This window comes from Portunus trituberculatus, chromosome 20 (assembly GCF_017591435.1).
Source record: "Portunus trituberculatus isolate SZX2019 chromosome 20, ASM1759143v1, whole genome shotgun sequence".
Lineage (NCBI taxonomy): Eukaryota > Metazoa > Arthropoda > Malacostraca > Decapoda > Portunidae > Portunus > Portunus trituberculatus.
In genome coordinates, this window is record NC_059274.1 from 2,065,001 (window position 1) to 2,087,500 (window position 22,500).

Below are 22,500 nucleotides of genomic sequence, written 5' to 3' on the forward strand. Positions count from 1 at the left end.
CCTTCCTTCCTTCCTTCCTTCCTTCCTTCCTTTCTTCTTTCCTTCCCTTCTCGTCCTCCACTTCTCTTCAAGACTTGCTCAATAAAGAAGCCTTCATGAATTTTTCTTTTCCTACTACCTACTCCCTTTTTATTTCCTCCTCCTCCTCCTCCTCCTCCTCCTCCTCCTCCTCCTCCTCCTCCTCCTCCTCCTCCTCCTCCTCCTCCTCCCTCTCCTTCTCCTTCTCTTCTTTCTCATATCCTTTTTTGCATTTCATTTACTTATTCTTTTCTAACTTCTCTTCTCTCTTATATATTGACTTTGGAATTTCTCCTCCTCTGTTATCTCTTTCCTCCTCCTCCTCCTCCTCCTCCTTCTCCTCCTCCTCCTCCTCCTTCTCCTCCTCTATCTTAACTTGCACACGAAACTTAAGGCAATTTTGAAACTGCCTTACCCTGCTGACTTACATTATTTAAAAGAGGTCAGGTTGAGGTGAGCCGAGGTGGCGGGAGGTCAACTTGAGTCAAATTATGATGAACTTGCGTCATTTTCTTATCGAGTAGTAGTTTCTTGAAGGTCAAAGGTCAGCCGAGGGACAAGATTAGCTCAGAGTCATTAGTATTGAAATAAACGTTGAGATTTTAAACGTTTATTTCAGTGAGGAACGTTTATGAGCGAGGTTGAGGTTCTTAAAGGTTAGTTAAGGAGGGTTTTTTTAAGACTATGTGCATGAAATTAGAAAATAAATCAGCTAATTTCTATTTTCTTCTTCACGCGTCCATGCAAAGCGAATGAATGCAGTGAAAGAGTTAAAAGAATGACTTGCAGGCTTCACGTGGTCATAGTAATCGACAAATAGTTTTCTTTACTGCACTTTAAACGCACATTTCTTACATAACGTGCACTAGTGTATTGAAGATTCTAAAGGTCAGCGTTAGAGAAAGCTCAGGAATATTTTTCAACCTTGGGAGTAAAATCACGCAACATATCATGATAATAACAATAATAGACACATAACTCACTGCCGCTGTTGTTTATGTGTTTGTGTGGAGGCGTTGAGTCCCCGCCAATGCATGAGAGTTGACGGCTATTTAAAGGACACCTTCCCCTTTACAGCGATCCCCTCGCGCATTGTGGAGCACTAACAGGCAGATGATAGAGAAATAATACTGAAAAATAATACCCCAGCCATGATGTTTATAATGCTTTGCTGAGACATAAAATTTTACTGAGTATATAAATTTTAATGCGAGATGAGTTTACCAATAAGATTTTCTCCTTAAAGCATTATTGATATCGTGTATTTTAATGGTGATGAGGAATAGTTTATATAGTCTGTCTACTCTAAAATGTCTCCTGGGTTCAAGACATATTGTAGCTTATTGAAAATGTAATTGATTTGGTGTGAGTGATTGTTATATTCTGCTGATCCACGCACTTAACACGAGGACAGACTACAATTTTGCCTGAAGATCTGACACACTTACACACACACACACACACACACACACACACACACACACACACACACACACACACACACATTCCCCAAGACACTATTCAGACACACACCCAGGAGCCACTTTAGAGTAGACAGACCAAAGTGTTTTATTTGTGTGCTTTTTAATGTGTTATATTCTTATGGGGAGTAAAGCTTAATGCACGTTGAAAGGGGTTATTCTTCTGAAGATAGCGTTCATTTCCATCTTTCCTTAATGATGATTGAAAGTGTGGCGTAGAATCGTTGCCTTTTGTTATTTTTATTAGCTAAGGCGTTGGATTTCTTTTAGATGAGTGAAAATTAACCAAAAATGACTTAATGACCATCAATCTTAGAACAATGACAAAGCACAGCAGGAGAACAGGAGGAAAAAGAAGAAAAACAGAGATAACTACACACACACACACACACACACACACACACACACACACACACACACACACACACACACACACACACCCACACTTACTTTTTCAGCTAGCAAGGCATCAAAAAATGTTACCAACCCTGCGTGCGAGTGACCTGTGAAATGGCTGTGCATAATGCCTTGCTTACCTGGTTCACCTTGTTCGGGCGTGTTTGCAGTCATGATTAAAAAAACCCAGACTCGTGAATGTTTGTGTGTGTGGGAGTGTGGAGATGGGGACAAGAGGGGGAAGAGGGGGAAACTGATGAAAATAACTTGTCAACACGATTATCAGCTGCTGTAAACCCTTTCGCGAGAGAGAGAGAGAGAGAGAGAGAGAGAGAGAGAGAGAGAGAGAGAGAGAGAGAGAGAGAGAGAGCAATGTAGGCGTGATGGCGCAAGAGTTGAAAGATTGAGGAAACGAGTAGGAGAGAGAGAGAGAGAGAGAGAGAGAGAGAGAGAGAGAGAGAGAGAGAGAGAGAGAGAGAGAGAGAGAGAGAGAGAGAGAGAGAGAGAGAGAGAGAGAGAGAGAGAGAGAGAGAGAGAGAGAGAGAGAGAGAGAGAGAGAGAGAGAGAGAGAGAGAGAGAGAGAGAGGTTTAAGTAGAAAAGTAAGAAAATACATTATTTTTAATTGTAGTAATAGAAATAGTAGTAGTAGTAGTAGTAGTAGTAGTAGTAGTAGTAGTAGTAGTAGTAGTAGTAGTAGTAGTAGATAGTAGTGTTTTCTCCTTTACTTTATTTTTGCAACACTTTTTTCACGACGCAAGATTCAAAATTATACTCTTTTTCTTCAAGTTTTCCTCTTCCCTCATTTATCTTTCATCCGTTCTCTTCACATTCCTCTCATCGTTATCAATTTTTTTCTCGTTCCTTTCTTTGTCCTTCATCATTAAATCTCGCTTTTCTCTCCCTTTGTTCTATATTTTCTCTTTTTCTTTCCTATTCCCATGAGATATATCACCCTCCTCCTCCTCCTCCTCCTCCTCCTCCTCCTCCTCCTCCTCCTCCTCCTCCTCCTCCTCCTTTTCCTTGGGTCAATCTCTATTTTCTCAAATACGCAGAAATAACACTAATGGGTCTCAGACATGTTTCTTTGCTACAATTAGAGAGAGAGAGAGAGAGAGAGAGAGAGAGAGAGAGAGAGAGAGAGAGAGAGAGAGAGAAAGGGGTGAAAATATTACTCACTATAATTCTCCCGCTATGTTTCTTTCCACCTCTCTCTCTCTCTCTCTCTCTCTCTCTCTCTCTCTCTCTCTCTCTCTCTCTCTCTCTCTCTCTCTCTCTCTCTCTCTCTCTCTCTCTCTCTCTCTCTCTCTCACCTCCATGATTCACTACTTCATTAGCAAATGGATGCCTAAAGTCTTGCCACATTAGTCAGTCAGTCAGCCACCCAGTCAGTCAGTCAGTCAGTCAGTCAATCAGTCAGTCAGTCAGTCAGTCAGTCAGCCAGTCAGCCAGTCACTCGTTTTTTTTGTCCTGGTTCTCTTTATGCACCACCAACGCCACCACCACCACTGCTAATAGAACCAAAGCTGATATTACTGCCAGAGAGAGAGAGAGAGAGAGAGAGAGAGAGAGAGAGAGAGAGAGAGAGAGAGAGAGAGAGAGAGAGAGAGAGAGAAAATGTTAATGGTCAAGGGACTAACAGATAAATTTTGCTTTCATGGAACTGTGTGTGTGTGTGTGTGTGTGTGTGTGTGTGTGTGTGTGTGTGTGTGTGTGTGTGTGTGTGTGTGAGGCAGGGAGAGAGGGAATGAGGATAAGAGAGGAAGGAAAGTGGCTGCGTTACTAACTTAATACAAACCATTTATCTTCGTTTTCTTCACCTGCTGGAAGACACGAAAAGTTACGTTCACTCCATGCCAACTCAACGTTGCAAAAATGGAAAGAGAAAGCGGGGAGAAAATGAGAAAAAGAGAAAGAAAACAGGTAAACGCGTATATATGAAACTTCAGGATCGCTTTGTTCTCTCGCCTCGACTGTTTTTTAAGACCACAGAGATGATTAGCCGGGTTTTCAAGAGTGCTTCTCCAGTTAACCCATTCACCATGACACGTTTCCATATTAATCCTTCTTAGTATTTGGTGAGTTTTATACAGCTTCAGAAACTTATGTGGGGATTAAAATAGTGAACACTCGTGCTATTAATCTTTTGACCTCCATATACCCTTCTTAATGTAAATAGAATCGTCTGATCACACTGAAACTCATGGTAAAAGTGTGTCCCATTACTGAAAGGTTTTGATAATGTAGAAATGTTGTTAATCTACCTCTAGAACCGTAAAAAAACACCATAAAAAAATAATTCGTGTAAATTCAAGTAAGGCCTTTTGAAATAGGAAGAGCCGATGCACAGACAAGCTTGAAGAGAAATTGTGATCTTTAAATAATACATACTTGCATGAAATACGAAAATTTATACATGAATATGAAATAACTTGAAAAATGATACATATTCTTCAAACTGAGAGTAGATAAGTATACATAAATAAAAAAAATAGCTGTGTGTGTGTGTGTGTGTGTGTGTGTGTGTGTGTGTGTGTGTGTGTGTGTGTGTTGATGTGCGTGATGGAAGCTCCGCCTTTATGATCTGTGTGACTGGAGGAAAGGAAGAGAAGGGAGGGAGGGAGGGTGAAAGGGAGAGTGAGAGAGAAAGTGAGAAAGATTGCGGAAGTAGGGGAGAGATAGAGAGTAGATTAAAGCATTACCTATGATGGAAAGGGGAGGGAAAGGAAAGAAAGAAGGAAGAAAGGAAGAGAGAAAGAGGGAAGGGAGGAGGTGGGAGGAAAGAGTGGAAGGAAATAGTAGAAGGGGAGGAGGAAGATCAAAGGAAAGGGTGAGAAGACTGAGATACGAGACAAGGGTATAGAGAGAGAGAGAGAGAGAGAGAGAGAGAGAGAGAGAGAGAGAGAGAGAGAGAGAGAGAGAGAGAGAGAGAGAGAGAGTGCCTTTTTTTTATCCCTTGTTTGGTATTTCGTTATTTTTTTTCATTCAATATATGCCCATGTACTTTTACTAATGTTAATTTTGCAGTTCTCTCTCTCTCTCTCTCTCTCTCTCTCTCTCTCTCTCTCTCTCTCTCTCTCTCTCTCTCTCTCTCTCTCTCTCTCTCTCTCAAACATTTCAACAACACAACAACAACAACAACAACAACAAGATCATTACTCTCACTCAAACATAACACTGCTACACTACAACAACAACAACAACAACAACAACAACAACAACAACAACAACAACAACAACAACAACAATCACTACTACTACTACTACTACTACTACTACTACTACTACTACTACGACAGGAACAACAACAACAACAAAAACAACAACAACAACAAACAACAACAACAACAAACAACAACTACTAACTACTACTACTACTACAGCAGCAACAATGACAACAACAACAACAACAACAACAACAACAACAACAACAACAACAACAACAAGATAATGGCCAGATATCCAATTATAATCATTAAACCTCGTCCTTATTTTCTTTTTCTTTTTTCTTTCCTCTTCACAAAATCCTTCTTCACAACACAACAAAACAACAATATTTCTTTCTCTTTTTCTCTTTTTTTTATTGATCTTATTCTTTCCTTGTTCTTCTTGCTGTTATTTGTTGTTATTGTTTGTTTTTCTTTCATTTTTTTTCTATTCATTTTTAGTTTCATTCAGATTTTTGTTCTTGTTCTCGTCGTTTTTCTACAATTTTTTTCCTAATTCCTGTTATTTCTTACCCTTATTTTTTGCTGTTTTCTTTTTTTTCACAATTTTTTTACCTTTATTCTGTTTTTACCTTTAGTTTTCGTCGTTTTTGCACATTTTTCGTCTTTCCTGTCTTCTTTATTTTCGTCTTGACCAATCAATGACCCGCAATTTTGTCAGAGTTCTGTGATTGGTGGAGAACAGGGATGATGTCAATTAGAGTCACATTGATAAGGGTCATTATCTTGAGGGATTGGTGGACATGGATCGCTCATTAGTGGAGTGCCCTGCCTCTCCACTCCAACCTGCGTCCACTCCTACTGCTGCTGCTGCTCCCTAGTCACTTCAAGCCGCTGTGTTGACTGATTAACTAAATGGCCTTGATTTCTGCCTGCCTGTATATCTGTCTGTCTGTTTGTCTGTCTCACTGTTTGGATTCTTAGTGGTAGGTCTGTCTGTCTGTCTGTCTGTTTCTCTTCTCTCTCTCTCTCCCTCTCTCCGAGTTAATCTAATTATCTCGCTTTTTCTCATTTTTTCTATAATTTACTTTCATTTCTCTATCTTTTCAGTTTTCCTTTGTGTTTCTTTTCTTCCGCCTTCTTACTTTTTTTTTTTAATTATAATGAATTGTTTTTTTTTCTTGTTTTTTCTTGCTCTTATTCTTTGGCCAGTCAGTAAGTCAGTTAATTGTGCAGTACCATACTTTCTCATTGAATTCATCAGTCAGTGAATATGGTAATCAGTTATGCAGTCATTCAGTCAATCACCCAGTTAGTAAAGTCAGTCAGTCAGTCAGTCAGTCAGGCAGTCAGTCAGTTAGTCAGTCAGTCAGTCAGTCAGTCAGTCAGTCAGTTAGTCAGTCAGTCAGTCAGTCAGTCAGGCAAGCAGGCAAGCAGGCATTCAGTCAGTCAGGCAGTAAGTCAGTCAGTCAGTCAGTCAATCAGTCAGTCGGTCACTAACGCTATTAGCTGCTTATCCGCATCAATCAAACAAATGCAAATAGTGTGCAAATAATATACAAATTTGTCCATTAGTGATTCATAGACTGGAATTTGCTTTTAACCCCTTCAGTACCATGACGCGTATCCATGTTCGTTTCGCTTAGTATTTGGTGATTTTATATAGCTTCAGAAACTCATGTGGGGGATTAAAATAGTGAAGAGTGTGGTCATTAATTTACTGACCTCCATAGACCAGTCCTAATGTAAATGAAATAGTCTAATCGAACACAAATGTGAAGGTAAAAATGTGTCTCAGTATTCAAGGGGTTTAGGAGAGAGGAGGAGGAGGAGGAGGAGGAGGAGGAGGAGGAGGAGGAGGAGGAGGAGGAGGAGGAGGAGGAGGACGAGGAAGACGACGAGAAGGAGAGAGTAGCGATATAAATGTGAAAGTTATTGATTTTTTCCTTGATATATTCCAAAACCAGTCATTTATTCAGTCAGTCAGTCAGTCAGTCAAATAATTATACACACAGTCAATCCTTCAATTAATCATTCACTCACTTTTTCAGTCAGTCAGTAAATCAGTCAATCTGAATACAGAGATCAATAAAAAGAAAAAAAAAACTTGTGTCAGTCAGTTGAAAGATGAAGATCAGGAAGAGAGTCGAAGGTTCAGCGAGTCAGTCAGTAAGTCAGCAAGTCAGTCAACTGGAAGGGACGGACTGGGGGCGTGAAAAAGGCATCAGTCAGGCAGTTATTGGAATCGTGTCAGAGAAAAAGGTTTACTGAAGGAAGGAGGAAGGAGGGAGAAAGGCGAAAAATTGGAGGAAAAGAAGAGGAAAATAAGAACGAAATGAAGCAAAGGAACGGAATATAAGCTGTTTACTTTTGTTGGAATATGAAAGCGCCCCCTCTCTCTCTCTCTCTCTCTCTCTTGGAAATACGCTGGTTTCTTATTAGATAGATAGATAAATAAATAGATAGGTAGATAGATAGATAGATGACTAGATAGATAGATAGAGAGATAGAACAATAGATGAATGTAGCTAAAAATAGACTAAGAAATTCCTTGATAGATAGATGAATACAAAAATGAATAGATAAATAGATACAGAGAGAGATAAAAAGATAGCAGAAGAAAGATATAGACGGGAGAATAAGAGGCGAACCTACCTACATGAATGGACGTATATTAATAGAAGCTCCGTGGATAAAAATAGACGACTAATGAGGGAGGTAAATATAGATAGATAGGCCGGTGTGTCGTGGCGTTCTCAAGGGAAAGCAGCCCAACCTCTGATCATTACCGTGTGACCTCGCTGCAAATACAATTACTTTGGTCACTTTTGTCTCTCCCTCTCCCCCTGCCCCCTCTCTCTCTCTCTCTCTCTCTCTTTTTCCCTTCCCTCCCTTCTCCTCCTCCTCCCACGTCAATCCTTTCTCCTCCTACGTGTATTTTTTTCCTCCTCCTCCTCCTCCTCCTCCTCCTCCTCCTCCTCATCTCTATTATCCATTTTCTTTGACTTATCTCTGTTTTTCTATCTTTATTTTCCCTATTTCTATCTTTATCACTAATTTTCTTTCACTTTTCTCTGTTTCTATCTTTATTTTCTTTATTTCTATCTTTATTATTTATTTTCTTTCACTTCTTTCTTTATTTCTTCTTTATTTTCTCTATTCATCTCTTTATTACTCGTTTTCTTTCACTTCTCTCTCTATTTCTATCGTTACTCCTCCTTTTCCTCCTCCTCCTCCTCCTCCTCCTCCTCCTCCTCCTCCTCCTCCTCCTCCTCCTCCTCCTCCTCCTCCTCCTACGTATCTTTCTCTCCTTTTCTATCTCATGTTTTACGAGTCTTTGTTTTGCTAGATTTTCTTTTTCTTTTTTCTTGTTTTCTTGTTTTTTTTTTGTTATCTTTTTGTGTTCCTGTAATTCTCTTATCCTGCCTTCGTTATTCTTGTATTTTCTTTTCCTCCTCTCCTTCCCCGCGTATTATTCTTGTTTCCTTCTTTATTCTTATTTTCATCTCTCTCTCTCTCTCTCTCTCTCTCTCTCTCTCTCTCTCTCTCTCTCTCTCTCTCTCTCTCTCTCTCTCTTAGGCTTATTAGTTTGTTTCTCTCTCTCTCTCTCTCTCTCTCTCTCTCTCTCTCTCTCTCTCTCTCTCTCTCTCTCTCTCTCTCTCTCTCTCTCTCTCTCTCTCTCTCTCTCTCTCTCTCTCTCTCTCTCTCTCTCTCTCTCTCTCTCTCTCTCTCTCTCTCTCTCTCTCTCTCTCTCTCTCTCTCTCTCTCTCTCTCTCTCTCTCTCTCTCTCTCTCTCTCTCTCTCTCTCTCTCTCTCTCTCTCTCTCTCTCTCTCTCTCTCTCTCTCTCTCTCTCTCTCTCTCTCTCTCTCTCTCTCACACACACACACACACGTTAACTTTCACTCTCCCAAGACATCTAATTCACTGCCAAACTTTACCTCAACATATCCACCAACTCCTCTGCCTTCCTTCTCACTATCTTTATTTCCACCTCTCCTGCCCATTTCCCGGCTTCTCTTCCTTATCTTTTCCCCCCTTAATGGGCCAGAGGGCTACGGGTTCCCATTCTACAGAGCCCAGTAAAGCCCCTTCCTGCCTGAGGTCTTCGGTGTGGCAGTAACTTCAGCTTGTCTGAGGCGAAGGGGGGTACGAGGAGGAGGCGTAACTTTGGCTAAGACTCATGTTGTTGCTAGTAATTGTGTGGTGGTGGTGGTGTTGATGGTGGTGATGGTGGTGGTGGTGCTGTGGAAGCGGAGGAGGTGGAAGAAGAGGAGACATGTGTGATGATGGACTAGATAAACGGATGGAGGAAGAAGAGGAAGAGAAAGAAGAGGAAGGGAAGGAGAAACAGGAAAATAAAAACCGTGTCTCGTATGTGAAACTAAAGGAATTTTGAGGAATAAATGATACTCTTAGAACTCAAAAGAAGGAGAAGAAGGAAGAGGAAGAGGAAGAGGAAGAGAGGAAGAGAGGAAGAGGAAGAGAGGAAGAGGAGGGGCGTAGCAGATGGTTGAAAGCCTCTTTGGCTGTTAAGAGGTTATCTGCTTTAGTATTAGAGAGAGAGAGAGAGAGAGAGAGAGAGAGAGAGAGAGAGAGAGAGAGAGAGAGAGAGAGAGAGAGAGAGAGAGAGTAGATAGACAGACAGACAGACAAACCCCAAGTGGCAAAGGATATAGAAAGAGAGCTTGAAATAGAAGGAAAGAGTGATAAGAGAGAGTGAGTGAGAGAGCGAGAGGGAGAGAGAAAAGAGACACCAGTGGAGGGGAGAGACGAGAGTAAAAGAGAGTGAGTGGGGGAGGAAAGAGAAGAGGTCAAAGAATGTCAGTGAAATCTGAATCATGATACAAAATCTCGAGTGTGTCATCTTTGTAGCTTGCCTCTTTTGTTTTCTCGTTTTTCATCTGTGTTGTGTCTTTCCTCCTTCCTTCCTTCCTTCCTGCCTGCCTGCCTGCCTTCCTTCCTTCCTCCCATCCATGCTTCCTTCCTTCCTTCCTTCCTTCTTTCCTTCCTTTCTTCCTTCCTTTAATTTTTTCACTTCTTTAACAAGTTATCTCTTAAAATTGTCATAAAATTCTATATGTCGTTTTTTTCGTTTAGTTATATTTCTACCAAGGTGGTGATGGTAATAGTAGTAGTAGCAGTAGTAGTAGTAGTAGTAGTAGTAGTAGTAGTAGTAGTAGTAGTAGTGGTGGTAGTATTATTATTATTATTATTATTATTATTATTATTATTATAGTAGTAGTAGTAGTAGTAGTAGTAGTAGTAGTGGTGGTGGTAGTATTATTATTAGTAGTAGTGGTAGGAAGTAAGAAAAGTTTATTGCCAAACTGGAATTACAAACTCATTACAAATTACTGATATTGTGATACATTGGCACGGCCTGTCGACCAGAGACTCCCTGACAGGCAAGTTATCCTAGAAATTGAAAATGCTGCATAGCGTTATTCGGCAACGAGATCAATGACAGTGAAAAACAAAAAGGAATGAAGATATTAATTGCTCAAAGTAATAGTAGTAGTAGTAGTAGTAGTAGTAGTAGTAATAGTAGCAGGATGGTGGTCATTTTTTTCACTCATTCCCATATTTTGCAGTTTTGTTTACTCATTACTGTTTAGAAGCATAATTTCTCTACATTTCCTATTGAGACGGGCGTTGCGAATTACAGGATGAAAACCAGAAACACGAAGACTGACTTAAAGTGAAACCAACGAGTGTAAAGCAATTATGAGGTTTAGGAACACGAACAAACTCATATTTTAGTGTTAGAATCATTCCTAACACATCAAAATTAGATAAAAATATGAGTAAAATTAAGTTATGAGAATATTGAAGTAAATTTGTAAATTGTAGAATGATGAAGAAGGAAAATAATCTTTGAAATGTCTTGGTCTTCATTTTCTGACGTTCCTGTCTTGGCATTTAAATTAATTAGGAGAATAAAAAACAAGAAAAAAAAACGAGAGAGAGAGAGAGAGAGAGAGAGAGAGAGAGAGAGAGAGAGAGAGAGAGAGAGAGAACACACAGCAAAACTCCCACACTTATTAAGAACACACACCAAATATCAACCTAGATAAAAAAAAAAGATAAATAAATAGGAAAAAAATAAAGGATAATTAATTCACAACAAAAGTAGAAAGATCCCAAAATAACCCAAGCATTTCCATTATTCTTCGTCACAGCGGCTATGAGTCATTGTTTGAGAAAGTCCGAAGGTTTGAGGGAATGAATGAAACAAAGAGAGAGAGAGAGAGAGAGAGAGAGAGAGAGAGAGAGAGAGAGAGAGAGAGAGAGAGAGGTGCGGGCTTTGTCGATCGCAGTGTTTTTAAAAAGTTGTGAGAAAGGTTACCTGGTCCTAATGAGGCGTCCTGCTTACCTGAGAAATAAATGAGACGAGTGAAGGGCAGGTGAGAAAGAGAGAGAGAGAGAGAGAGGGGGGAGGAAAAATAAGTAATAGTCTATAAGAGAGCCAAGAAGATAACAAATAAGAAGATTAAGAAGAAAAGAATAAATGAACGTGGAAAGGAAATACAAGAATAGCGAAGGAAAATTAATCGTATTGTCATGAAAAGGAAAGAAGGAAGAGGAGAAAGAGAGGCATAAAAAGAAGAGGATGAGGAAGATATGAGATAAATCAGACAAGTACAAGAGTTGGAAGAATTGTTATGGAATGCTTAAACTTGCTTGAAACTAATTTACCTGCAGTTTTCCATCTCATATTTCTTCTTCTTTCTTCCTCCTCTTCATCCTCCTTCTCCTCTCCTTCCTGCGGGACATTCCAGGGTTTCCGCATCTCATAACTTCACTCAGCAAGGCCCTGACGTGAAACTTTTCCTTTCAACACCAGTTCTTTGATTCTGTTTTCTCTCCGTCTTCGTCACGTCACCTTTACACCGCGACGCCGCCTTAATTTAGCGTTCGAGGGGGTGACGTCACATTCAGCAGGTAGACCCGTGTTAATTAGCACCTGTCCCACATGTAAAACAGCTTTATCGGAAAATTACCTGCCAGCGGACCACACCTGTTTGATGCTACACCTTGAAGCCTTACCTGCCTGCTGGTGGCCGCAGGTGAGGTGAGAGAGCAATATAGGTAGTGCAGATTTGAGTGCTAGACGCCACACCTGTGTATATCATGGTGTGGATTTCATATGGTCGGAAAAGGGGATCGCTTTAACTATCTAATCCCTTCAATACTGGGACACATTTTTAACGTAGAGATTTGTGTACGATTAGATAATTTTATTGACATTAGGAAGGGTCTATGGAGGGCAGAAGATTAATGGCCAGTCCTCACTATTTTAATTCCCCATATAAGTTTCGGAAGCTTCATAAAATCACCAAATAGTAAGCAGAATGAATATGGAAACGCGTCATGGTACTAAAGTGTTTTTTTTTCTTTTTATGTAAGAGAGAACATCGGCCAAGTGAGTTGAAAAAAAAAGACCCACTGAGGTGCCGGTCACTATAGAAGCTATATAGAAATACACTCGCAAGGGGACTCAGTGCTAATTTGTTCCTAAAATTGTATCTGTAAATTTCCCAGAGCCTGAATGAAGTGGTTTAACAGAACAAGGATTAGGAAGGCGGTGGCGTAGTGGATAAGGTGGTGAGCGTGGGATCGGGCAAACGTCCACGCGTAGGTTCGAATCCCACCGCGTACCGCCTTGAAACTTTGCCATTTGCCGAGTTGTTTAAAGTTATGTGCATGTCACCATGAAACCCAGGTTCTAAGTGGCTACACACAAGATGCACATAGATGGTGATATGGGCCCTAATATGGGTACCACTATAAATAAAATTGCCTCCTGGACAACGCTTCCCATACGCTTTAAGTAGACCTGCAGGCGCTATAGGCCATAACATAAAAAAAGACAAATTTATGAACGAGGTAACAGGTGGAAATAAGTAGATACATTTCATGAAAGGAGTGCCACTTGGACGGCTGATGGCTTCTTGCAGCTTCGTACGAGTGCCAGATGTTATAATGATGCCTCAGTCCTGCCATAACAGAGCCAGGAGAGGCGCCCCTTCCGCCTTTAGCTGCGTTTCACTTTCTCTCTCAAAAGGTGAAGTAATAATAAAAGATTCCTACACGCCATAACAGTGCCACGATGCCTCTGTCAACTGGAGAAAATAAAGCTTGGCACGTTTGTAAGAAGTGGATTGAAAGTTTGATGAAATAAAAGGGAAAAAGTGCCAAAAAAATTAAATGTCAATGTGAAAACTATGATTACAAACATTTTCTCTTTCCATCTCCGTCTTTCCCTCTCTCTCTCTCTCTCTCTCTCTCTCTCTCTCTCTCTCTCTCTCTCTCTGCCACACACGCATGATGGTAAAAAAGTGAAAGAGAAGCTGAAAGCTGTAAAGTGTTCTCTAATTGCAATAAAATGGAAATGACTGTATCCACACACACACACACACACACACACACACACACACACACACACACACACACACACACACACACACACACACACACACACACACACACACACACACACACATGTTTGTATATAATTGGAGGGATCATAAAAGATTTGTTTCTACCAGTGTTAGGAAGGGAAATGTTATGTTTCGTATTGGAGAGAGAGAGAGAGAGAGAGAGAGAGAGAGAGAGAGAGAGAGAGAGAGAGAGAGAGAGAGAGAGAGAGAGAGAGAGAGAGAGAGATCCTCTCTCTCTCTCTCTCTCTCTCTCTCTCTCTCTCTCTCTCTCTCTCTCTCTCTCTCTCTCTCTCACTATAAATATCTTTCATCTCTTTTTCTTATTCCCTTTCTTACTGACCATCATTTGTCCTCTCTTTCCTTCCAATTCCTTGTTTCCCTCCTTTCCTCTTTCACTTCCATTTATCCTTCCCCCTTGCCTCTCTCTATATATCTCCCTCTTCCTTATTTCCTCTCTTTCATTCATTCTTGTATTTTTAACCGCCTCCTCTCCCTCTCCCTCTCCCTCTCCCTCTCCCTGTAATACCAACATAAAATCCTCAAGCTTATTCTGTGCTCTTATTTTCATCGTGTTTATGCATCCTTTTTATTCGCTATTTATGCACCAACCAATCAGGAGAAAGAGGCAAAACGCAGCCGACCAATCACAGAGCTAAACAGGTCCCCATGCATCGCTTTGCACCAATCAGCGTGAGCGAGCACACATACACGTAATTAGACCAGCCAACCGGAGGGCAGGACTGATGGGCCCGTGGAGAGAGAGAGAGAGAGAGAGAGAGAGAGAGAGAGAGAGAGAGAGAGAGAGAGATAGGGAGAGGGTGGTAAGGAATGATGTAAGGAAAGAATAAAGAAAGAATAGATAAGAATAGATAAGAGATTTTTCAGAGAGAGAGAGAGAGAGAGAGAATTGTTTACTCAGACCAGGTGTGTGTGGTCATTGATTGGGAATCCATTTTACGGCAACGAAACCTCAATATAACCAACCAAAGCTTCAGGTCATGGGACGGTAGTAGTAGTAGTAGTAGTAGTAGTAGTAGTAGTAGTTGTTGTTGTAGTAGTAGTAGTAGTAGTAGTAGTAGTAGTTTTATTAGTAGTAATTTAAGGGATGTAGTAGAAAAATATGAAGAAGGAGGAAAAAAAAGAGAAGGAGAAGGAGAAGGAGTATCAGAGAAGGAGAGAGAGAGAAGCAAGAGAGAAAGAAGAAAAAAATAACCGCTATTTCCCCAATACAATAAATTTCTTAATCTCTCTCTCTCTCTCTCTCTCTCTCTCTCTCTCTCTCTCTCTCTCTCTCTCTCTCTCTCTCTCTCTCTCTCTCTCTCTCTCTCTCTCTCTCTCTCTCTCTTAGATAGTGCATGTAATCTTAGGCTGTTGTTATCTCTTCAATCTCTCTTCCTTCTCTCCCTTTACTCTTTCTTTCTTCTTTCCTTCTTAGTTTCCTCTCTTCTTCCTCTTCTCTTGTGTTTTCTCTCACTTCTTTTTCTTTCATTGCTTCCTCATTTCCTCTTCTGTTATGTTCTTTTTCCTTTCTCTTCAGTTTCACGCTTTCTTTATTTTCCTTTCCTTCTCCTTTTGTTTTTCTTTCTCTTCCTCTTTCTTCCTCCTTTTTATTCCTTCGTTTGGCTCGTCCTCAGTTTTTTACGTACGCTTTCTTCTTTCTCTCTTTTATGCATTGTTTTTTTCACCTCCTCCTCCTCCTCCTCCTCCTCCTCCTCCTCCTCTCATCATATATTCCTTACATTATCTTCACTGTAACTCATTTATCCCTTCCCTCACTCCTCCCATCTCAACCACCACCACCACCACCACCACCACCACCACCACTCCCCAACTACTCCTTCCTCTCACCCTGCTTTACTTTCCTCCTCCTTCTCCTCCTCCTCCTCCTCCTCCTCCTCCTCCTCCTCCTCCTCCTCCTCCTCCTCCTCCTCCTCTCCCTTATTACCTTGATTGATCGTGGGGGCGTGGCCAGGTACTGAGAGAGAGAGAGAGAGAGAGAGAGAGAGAGAGAGAGAGAGAGAGAGAGAGAGAGAGAGAGAGAGAGAGAGAGAGAGAAGCCGTCACTCCCTTCTCTGTATTCATAGAACGTATTAACTTTATTTATTCACTTTGAGCTCCTGTTTACTCGTCTGCCATTCTTTTGAGGAAATATTAATAAGAGGAAGAGTGAAGCCTTATTACTCCAGTAACTCTTAATGACTTCACTATCATGACGCTTTTCCATATTCATTCTGCTTACTATTTGATGCCTTTATGCACCTTCACAAACTCATGTGGAGGATTAAAATAGTGAACACTGTGGCCATTAATCATCTGACCTCCATAGACCCTTCCTAATGTCAATATAATGGTCTAATCGTACACAAATCTTCAGGTAAAGTTGTGTCCCAGTATTGAAGGGGTTAATGACTTTCTCCCCCCTTCACTTCTTTATAATATTCTCAAGATTTCATGATATTACCTCTATTTTTTTCTTCATTTTTCTATTGTCTTTTATTCAGTTTTTTTTTCCTTCTCTTGTGTTTTAAGTTTTTTATTTTTTTTCTGTATCTGTATTTGTTCTTTAGGTTCCATGATATTACCTTTGTATTTTTTTTTTGTATTTTTTCTTCCTTTCCTGTTATTTTTTCATTCATCCTTTTTCTCTCTCTCTCTAAAGAATTTCACGTTTTCCAGCTCTTTTAATGTTTTCTCTGCTTTCATTTATTCATTCCTGTCATTGTTTTTCATCTTTATTTTACTTTCTTCTTTACATTGCTTCTTAATATCATCAGTTACTCAGACGTACATGTATATCACAGTTTAACCCCCAATAAAAAACAAAGCTACTAACATTTCCATCATTATCTTTTATTTTTCTTTACTTTTTTACTTTACATTCAGTCATGCTAACAGCCATTACTATATATAACTCCACTAACAGCAACATTTTCTAATATTTCTATAATTTTCCTTTATTTTGCTTTACTTTTGTTTAGATTTCCCCTTACCATCAATCATTCACAGCCATCACCTTATCACAACTCAGTAAAGAGGAAAGGTTTCCCTGCGTGGCATTGTGAGCAAGCGAGTGGAGGGTGCTAAGCCACAGAGCACGGCCACGCTGGCTTAGACCGTCTTGCTGGGATTACTGTGACTTATGTTCCTGAGCTCTTTTGGTGTCAGGTGAAAGGAAAGCTGAGCCATTAGTTGCAGGTGAAAAGGAAACGCTCCCAAGTTGTCTTCAAGTGGGATTCGAAGCAAAGATCTGTTTTTTTCCTCTTTTTAATCGGCCGTATTCTTTTGACTAATTCTTTCATATCTGTTAGGAAGACTGCAATTCCAGTGGGCCTTTTTTTTCTAATATAGTTTATTTGCCCTTGCATTAAAAATAAAGAAAAACCACCTTGTTCTCTCAGCACGACAAATTTTGAAGTCCCCAGAGACGATCTTCAACTAGACCCTTTGGAAATAGTGGTGAGAGAGCAAGATGTTTCTGAATACGGGTTTATAAAGACGGCTACTGGCTGAGACCTACAGAAATTTAAATGAAAGAAGTATATAGCCCAGTGAGGTGCCAGTCCCTACAAAAGAGTCAAGAGGATTATTCAAAAGGTGTATTGAAACCTGTCCCTCGAAAGAATTCATCAAAGGAAAGAAGAAATATTAATAAAACAAGGAAATTCAAGTCACAAAAAGGAGGAAATACAGAAGCAGGCAGGGAAATAAGTCATAGAGAAAAGGAGATAGAGAAAAAGGGAAACTCAAATAAGAGAAAAGAGGAAATACAGAAAAAGGAAGGGAAATAAATCATACAAAGGAAATATGGAAGACAGGAAAACTCATATCATAGGAAGGAGGAAATACAGAAGACAGAGAATTTAAAATCATAAGGAAAAATACTAAAAAAAGGGAAACAAATGAAAAGAAGAGAGGAAACATAGAAGACAAGAAAACAAATAAGAGGAAAGAAGAAATACAGAAACAAGAAGGAAATAAGCCATAGGAAAAAAGAAAATAGAGAAACATACAAGAAATTACACAGTTATCAGGAAACTACACTGAAAAAAAAGGGAAACAAATGAAAAGATAGAGGAAAAATAGAAGACAAGAAAAACAAATCAGAGGAAAGAGGAAATATAGAAACAAGAAGGAAATAAGACACACGAAGGAGGAAATAGGGAAAAATACAAGAAATCAGACAGTTATCAATAAATCACACTAAATAAGGGAAACAAATGACAGAAGAGAGGAAAAATAATAAGAAATCAAATCAGAGGAATGAGGAAACACAGAAACAGGAAGAAAATAAGACACACGAAGGAGGAAATAGAGAAACATACAAGAAATTACACAGTTATCAATAAATCACACTAAGAACAACACCACTAGTTTGTGCTCCTCTGTAATTGTCTACCAGTGGCATGTGTGCGTGTGTGTGTGTGTGTGTGTGTACGTGTGTGTGCCTGTGCGTGTGCGTATCGCCTTTACTCACCAAGGAGGAAGGAACACACAAATACACAGGCAGGAACAAGGAGTAATAGAGGTGCTGGTCCTAACGAGGCAATTTGCGGGAACAGCACGGGCCACATTATCTGATCCATAAATAAAGAAGCAGCAGGATATGAATGTATTACTTGGGAGTTTTCTGAAGGAGGGAAAGAGAAAGGTGAATGTTAATCTTACCTATAAATTAATAATATTGACAGGAGGAGAGGGAAGAAGAGAAGAAGGAAGAGGAGGTGGAGTGAATGGTGCAATAGAGAGAGAGAGAGAGAGAGAGAGTGCATGTCTTACCTCCTTCCTCTCTTGGTCTTTTTCCCCTCCCTCCTTCTCTCCCTCTCTCCTTCCCTCCTTCCCTCCTCCCCTCCTTCTCTCCTTCCCTCCCTCCTTCTCTCAGGTTCATTGACCTACCCTAATGTTCCCTCCATGCCTCTTCCTCCTCTCCCTCCCTTTGTACCCTCTTTCCTTTACTCATTTTCTCCCTCCCCCCCTCCCTCCCTCCATCCTTCCCTCCCTCCATTTTACTACTTGTCTGTCTTCCTGGTTTCATTTCTCCTTTGCTGGCAGTATAATTTTCGCCCTTCCTCTTCCCTCTCTCTCTCCCTTTCCCTCTCCCTCTCCCTCTCCCTCTCCCTCTCCCTCTCTCCTTTCCCTTCCCTCATTTTTCTCTCCTGGTTTATATATGTAGCTCTCTCTCTCTCTCTCTCTCTCTCTCTCTCTCTCTCTCTCTCTCTCTCTCTCTCTCTCCCATATTTGCTCATTTTCTTCCTTCTTTGCTTTTTCTCCTTCATTTCCTCTCGTTTTCCTTTTCAGTCTTATATTACCCAGTGCTTCTGTTGATTTCAGGACTTGGACTCGCTTTTCATTGGCGGAGATGAAAGCGGGTTTTTCATTGGTCGAGGGGAAGCGTCTCGGCAGCTAATTAGGGAGAAGGCAGTGCTTTAAGCTGTCCTCCAGAGTTTATATTCTTTTCCATTCAGTCTTGCTACAGAGGTCGTTGGGATGCATGCATGTCGTCCGAGAGAGAGAGAGAGAGAGAGAGAGAGAGAGAGAGAGAGAGAGAGAGTGGATTGATAGATAGGTAGATAGAAAAAAATATATATATTCTTGTAACATTTACTATTTAATATTAAGTTGTTTAATTAAAAGACACGTTAACATTTACTTAATACCGTAAGTGAGAGAGAGAGACTTATTAAAGCCATTAATAACATATATGACACATGAATTCTCTCTCTCTCTCTCTCTCTCTCTCTCTCTCTCTCTCTCTCTCTCTCTCTCTCTCTCTCTCTCTCTCTCTCTCTCTCTCTCTCTCTCTCTCTCTCTCTCTCTCTCTCTCTCTCTCTCTCTCTCTCTCTCTCTCTCTCTCTCTCTCCCTTTCAGGTCTCAAGCACACTAACGTTTCTGTATCTTCCGCAGGTGGGCTGACGAGAAGAGAGAAAAACAGAAGACATCTCACCTGTCTTACCTATCACAGACACGCCAAGCCTCGTATGCCCTCACCTGCTCACCTGTCAGTCCTAAAAAGCCTGTAGCAGCCCCACGAAGCCTGCATGACCTGTATAAGTACGTCAAGCGAAGTCAAGACGAGTCAAGCCAGTGCTCTCTGTTCTACCAAGCTCCATGAAATAATGTGTTGTCTATAGTGAAAACAGACAAGTAGGGAAAGGATAAGGTTGTGAGATAAGACTCGGCTGGTAAACTAGACAGGTAAATTGGACAGGTAGATCGGACAGGTAGACGTTGTTGGGTTGTTGAGAAAGTGTATGTTGTGGTGCTTCTATTCTGTCTAAAAGAATTATTGTGTGTAGTTGCTTATAAAGGAGGAATCACTCATTTCTTCACCGCCTTCTGCAGGAAAAATGTGCATGATTTGAAGGATGGTGCAGCGTCCGAGCCCAGCTGATCCTTTCCTGTGACCCCCAATTAGATATTCTGAGAGGCGCGAGGAAGTGAAGGAAAGTGATGGCGTAACCTGTCTTAAGTGTCCTCTCAGCTTATTTATTCATTCCCGATCTCTCAAAGTGGAAAGGAAAACCATCGCAACATAACCAGTGAAGAGATTTTTTTTTTCTTGTCTTTCTTCTGCCATGTTGAAAAGTTACAAGCCAAGAAGCCAAGAACCGTTCCTGACTTTTACTTTTTGATATAACTTTGTGACAGGAGACATTAATAACTGACTGCATCGGGGAACAAGGCGAGCATTTTCTCCCCCGTTGCCTGAAGGTCACGCGTGTGTGTGTACATGTGGGTATCACCTCATATGTCGTCTCTCTCTCTTGCGGGAGTGGCTCGCAAGAAATAGTGAAGAAATAGGAAAAAGATCCGTGTTTTCTCTGCAGCTTCTAGGGATACAAGACTCTCTCTCTCTCTCTCTCTCTCTCTCTCTCGTATTGACAAGTATTGAAGACGTGCAGACGAAGATGAGAGACGCGGCGGAACACTGAGAGGAGAAACAACAAGAAAAACGAGACAGGAAGGAGAAAGGGAAGGAAAAGGTGGAGGAGGAGGAGGAGAAGGTGGAGAGAGTGGAAAGAGGACATTTATCTCCCCGCTATGCTGTCTTATCTACACACGGATGACAACCACTTCGCAGAGAACACCACCACCATCACCACCACCTCCACCGCTACCACCACCACCACCATCACCTGGATTCCCCAAATGACTTCCAGGAGAGGTGATCTTTCAAGGGTACCGCTGCTGTTTTGAGGACTCCCCTTCTGTCCACGAGCCCGCCATGTGGTCGTCAACCTCCCCCAGTCGCTGTTGTCGTTGTTATTGTTGCCGTGTCCCTGTGTGCGTTAATAGGAAAGTGTGTGATACGTGGTTCGTCTGGGGGTCTACTTAAGCGGTCTAATTACTTACCTGTACACACCTGAGATACGTGTATACATATTGCCACACCTGAAGAGATAAGGAAACACTTACATATACACAAACCTGTGTACATTCGTCTCTCTATACCTTTGTATTTACCTATCTATTTACCTACACACACACACACACACACACACACACACACACACACACACACACACACACACACACACACACACACACACACACACACACACACACACATACAGACATGGCTCCAAGTCTTCTGTATTAAGTGAAGAGACTTGAGTTGTTAGAATTGGAGCGAGAACCCACCTGACCCTGTTCCCATCAGCCCTTCTCCCTCCCTGGACCCTTGATCCGTATCCCGAAGCCCCCAAGAGCACCCACCAACCCTTACCGAGTGACTACAGTACGCCAGTGTTACCAAGTCAGTGCACGAGACACGCTGAAGAGAAAGAAAAAGTGAGGTACCAGAAAAAAGTAGATAAGAGGAAACTACATCAAAAAAGCATAAAAAAAGAGACAAAGAGAGACGGAAAATTACAAAAACCTAAAGAGAGAGAGACAAAAGCGCTGATACTCACACAAAATAATTGTTGGAAATTACAAAACAAAGAAAAATAGAAAGAAAACAAAGAAAAACTCAACCCAACCTAACACAGACAATGCCGGAGAGAAACCAACCCTCACGTAACCTCACCTCCTTTTGACCTTTGACCTCTACGCGATGCCGGGGACAGAGGCAGCGGTGGGGGAGGGGAGCGCTGGATCTGGCCTAACGTTCTCGGCGGTAGAAGGATGGCTGGACGCTCACCCCGAACTCGCTGCCGACTACTTCGTGAGGAAAGCCGAACTGAGCTCCGTCAACAAGTGGCTGGTTGCGCATGGGTTCCTCACAGTGACTCAAGGATCCTCCAGCCGTCGAGGGTCAACTAGTCTCACAGGAAGCCCTTGTAACAGCCCGTCTTCGCCCATTGACAGGTGAGTAAGGAAGGATGCAAGGATGGAAGGAAGGATGGAAGGATAGAAGGAACTGTCTCTAAGTTTTTTTTTTCTCTCTCTCTCTTTCTCTCTCTCTCTCTCTCTCTCTCTCTCTCTCTCTCTCTCTCTCTCTCTCTCTCTCTCTCTCTCTCTCTCTCTCTCTCTCTCTCTCTCTCTCTCTCTGTTTGTGTTTGTGTGTTTGTGTCTGTCTGTCTTTTTCGTTTCTGAATCTCTCTTTCTGAATATGTCTCTCTCTCTCTCTCTCTCTCTCTCTCTCTCTCTCTCTCTCTCTCTCTCTCTCTCTCTCTCTCTCTCTCTCTCTCTCTATCTATCTATCTATCTACGTCCTTTTTTTTATTTATCTATTAATTTTTGCTCTCATATTCCAGCATAATTTTTTTTTCGTCACCTTCCACCACGTTGCTTTATCTCCCAGTGTATTTTATTACCTTGCTTTCGTCTTTCTGATAAAATTACAGCAGGGCATCCAAAATAATAATGCTGTATTTTTTTGCAGTGTAAATATTCATTCATGCAAATCTTCTGCTTGATTTTATGGAGAAGTTTGGAGGAGAAAAACTTACGCGAGAGAGAGAGAGAGAGAGAGAGAGAGAGAGAGAGAGAGAGAGAGAGAGAGAGAGAGAGAGAGAGAGAATAAAGGAAACGTAAGAAAAGGAAAAACAAGAAAAAA

General features: G+C 41.1%; 1 protein-coding gene across 1 annotated transcript in view; it reads left to right on the plus strand.

Annotated features, from left to right (window-relative positions):
- Positions 1-22,500, plus strand: part of LOC123506489 (dual 3',5'-cyclic-AMP and -GMP phosphodiesterase 11A-like) — a 181,483-nt gene that overhangs the window by 124,570 nt on the left and 34,413 nt on the right. Inside the window, 1 exon segment of the mRNA XM_045258621.1 lies at positions 19,404-21,809. Coding sequence (XP_045114556.1) covers positions 21,556-21,809 — 254 coding nt within the window. The 5' untranslated portion in view covers positions 19,404-21,555.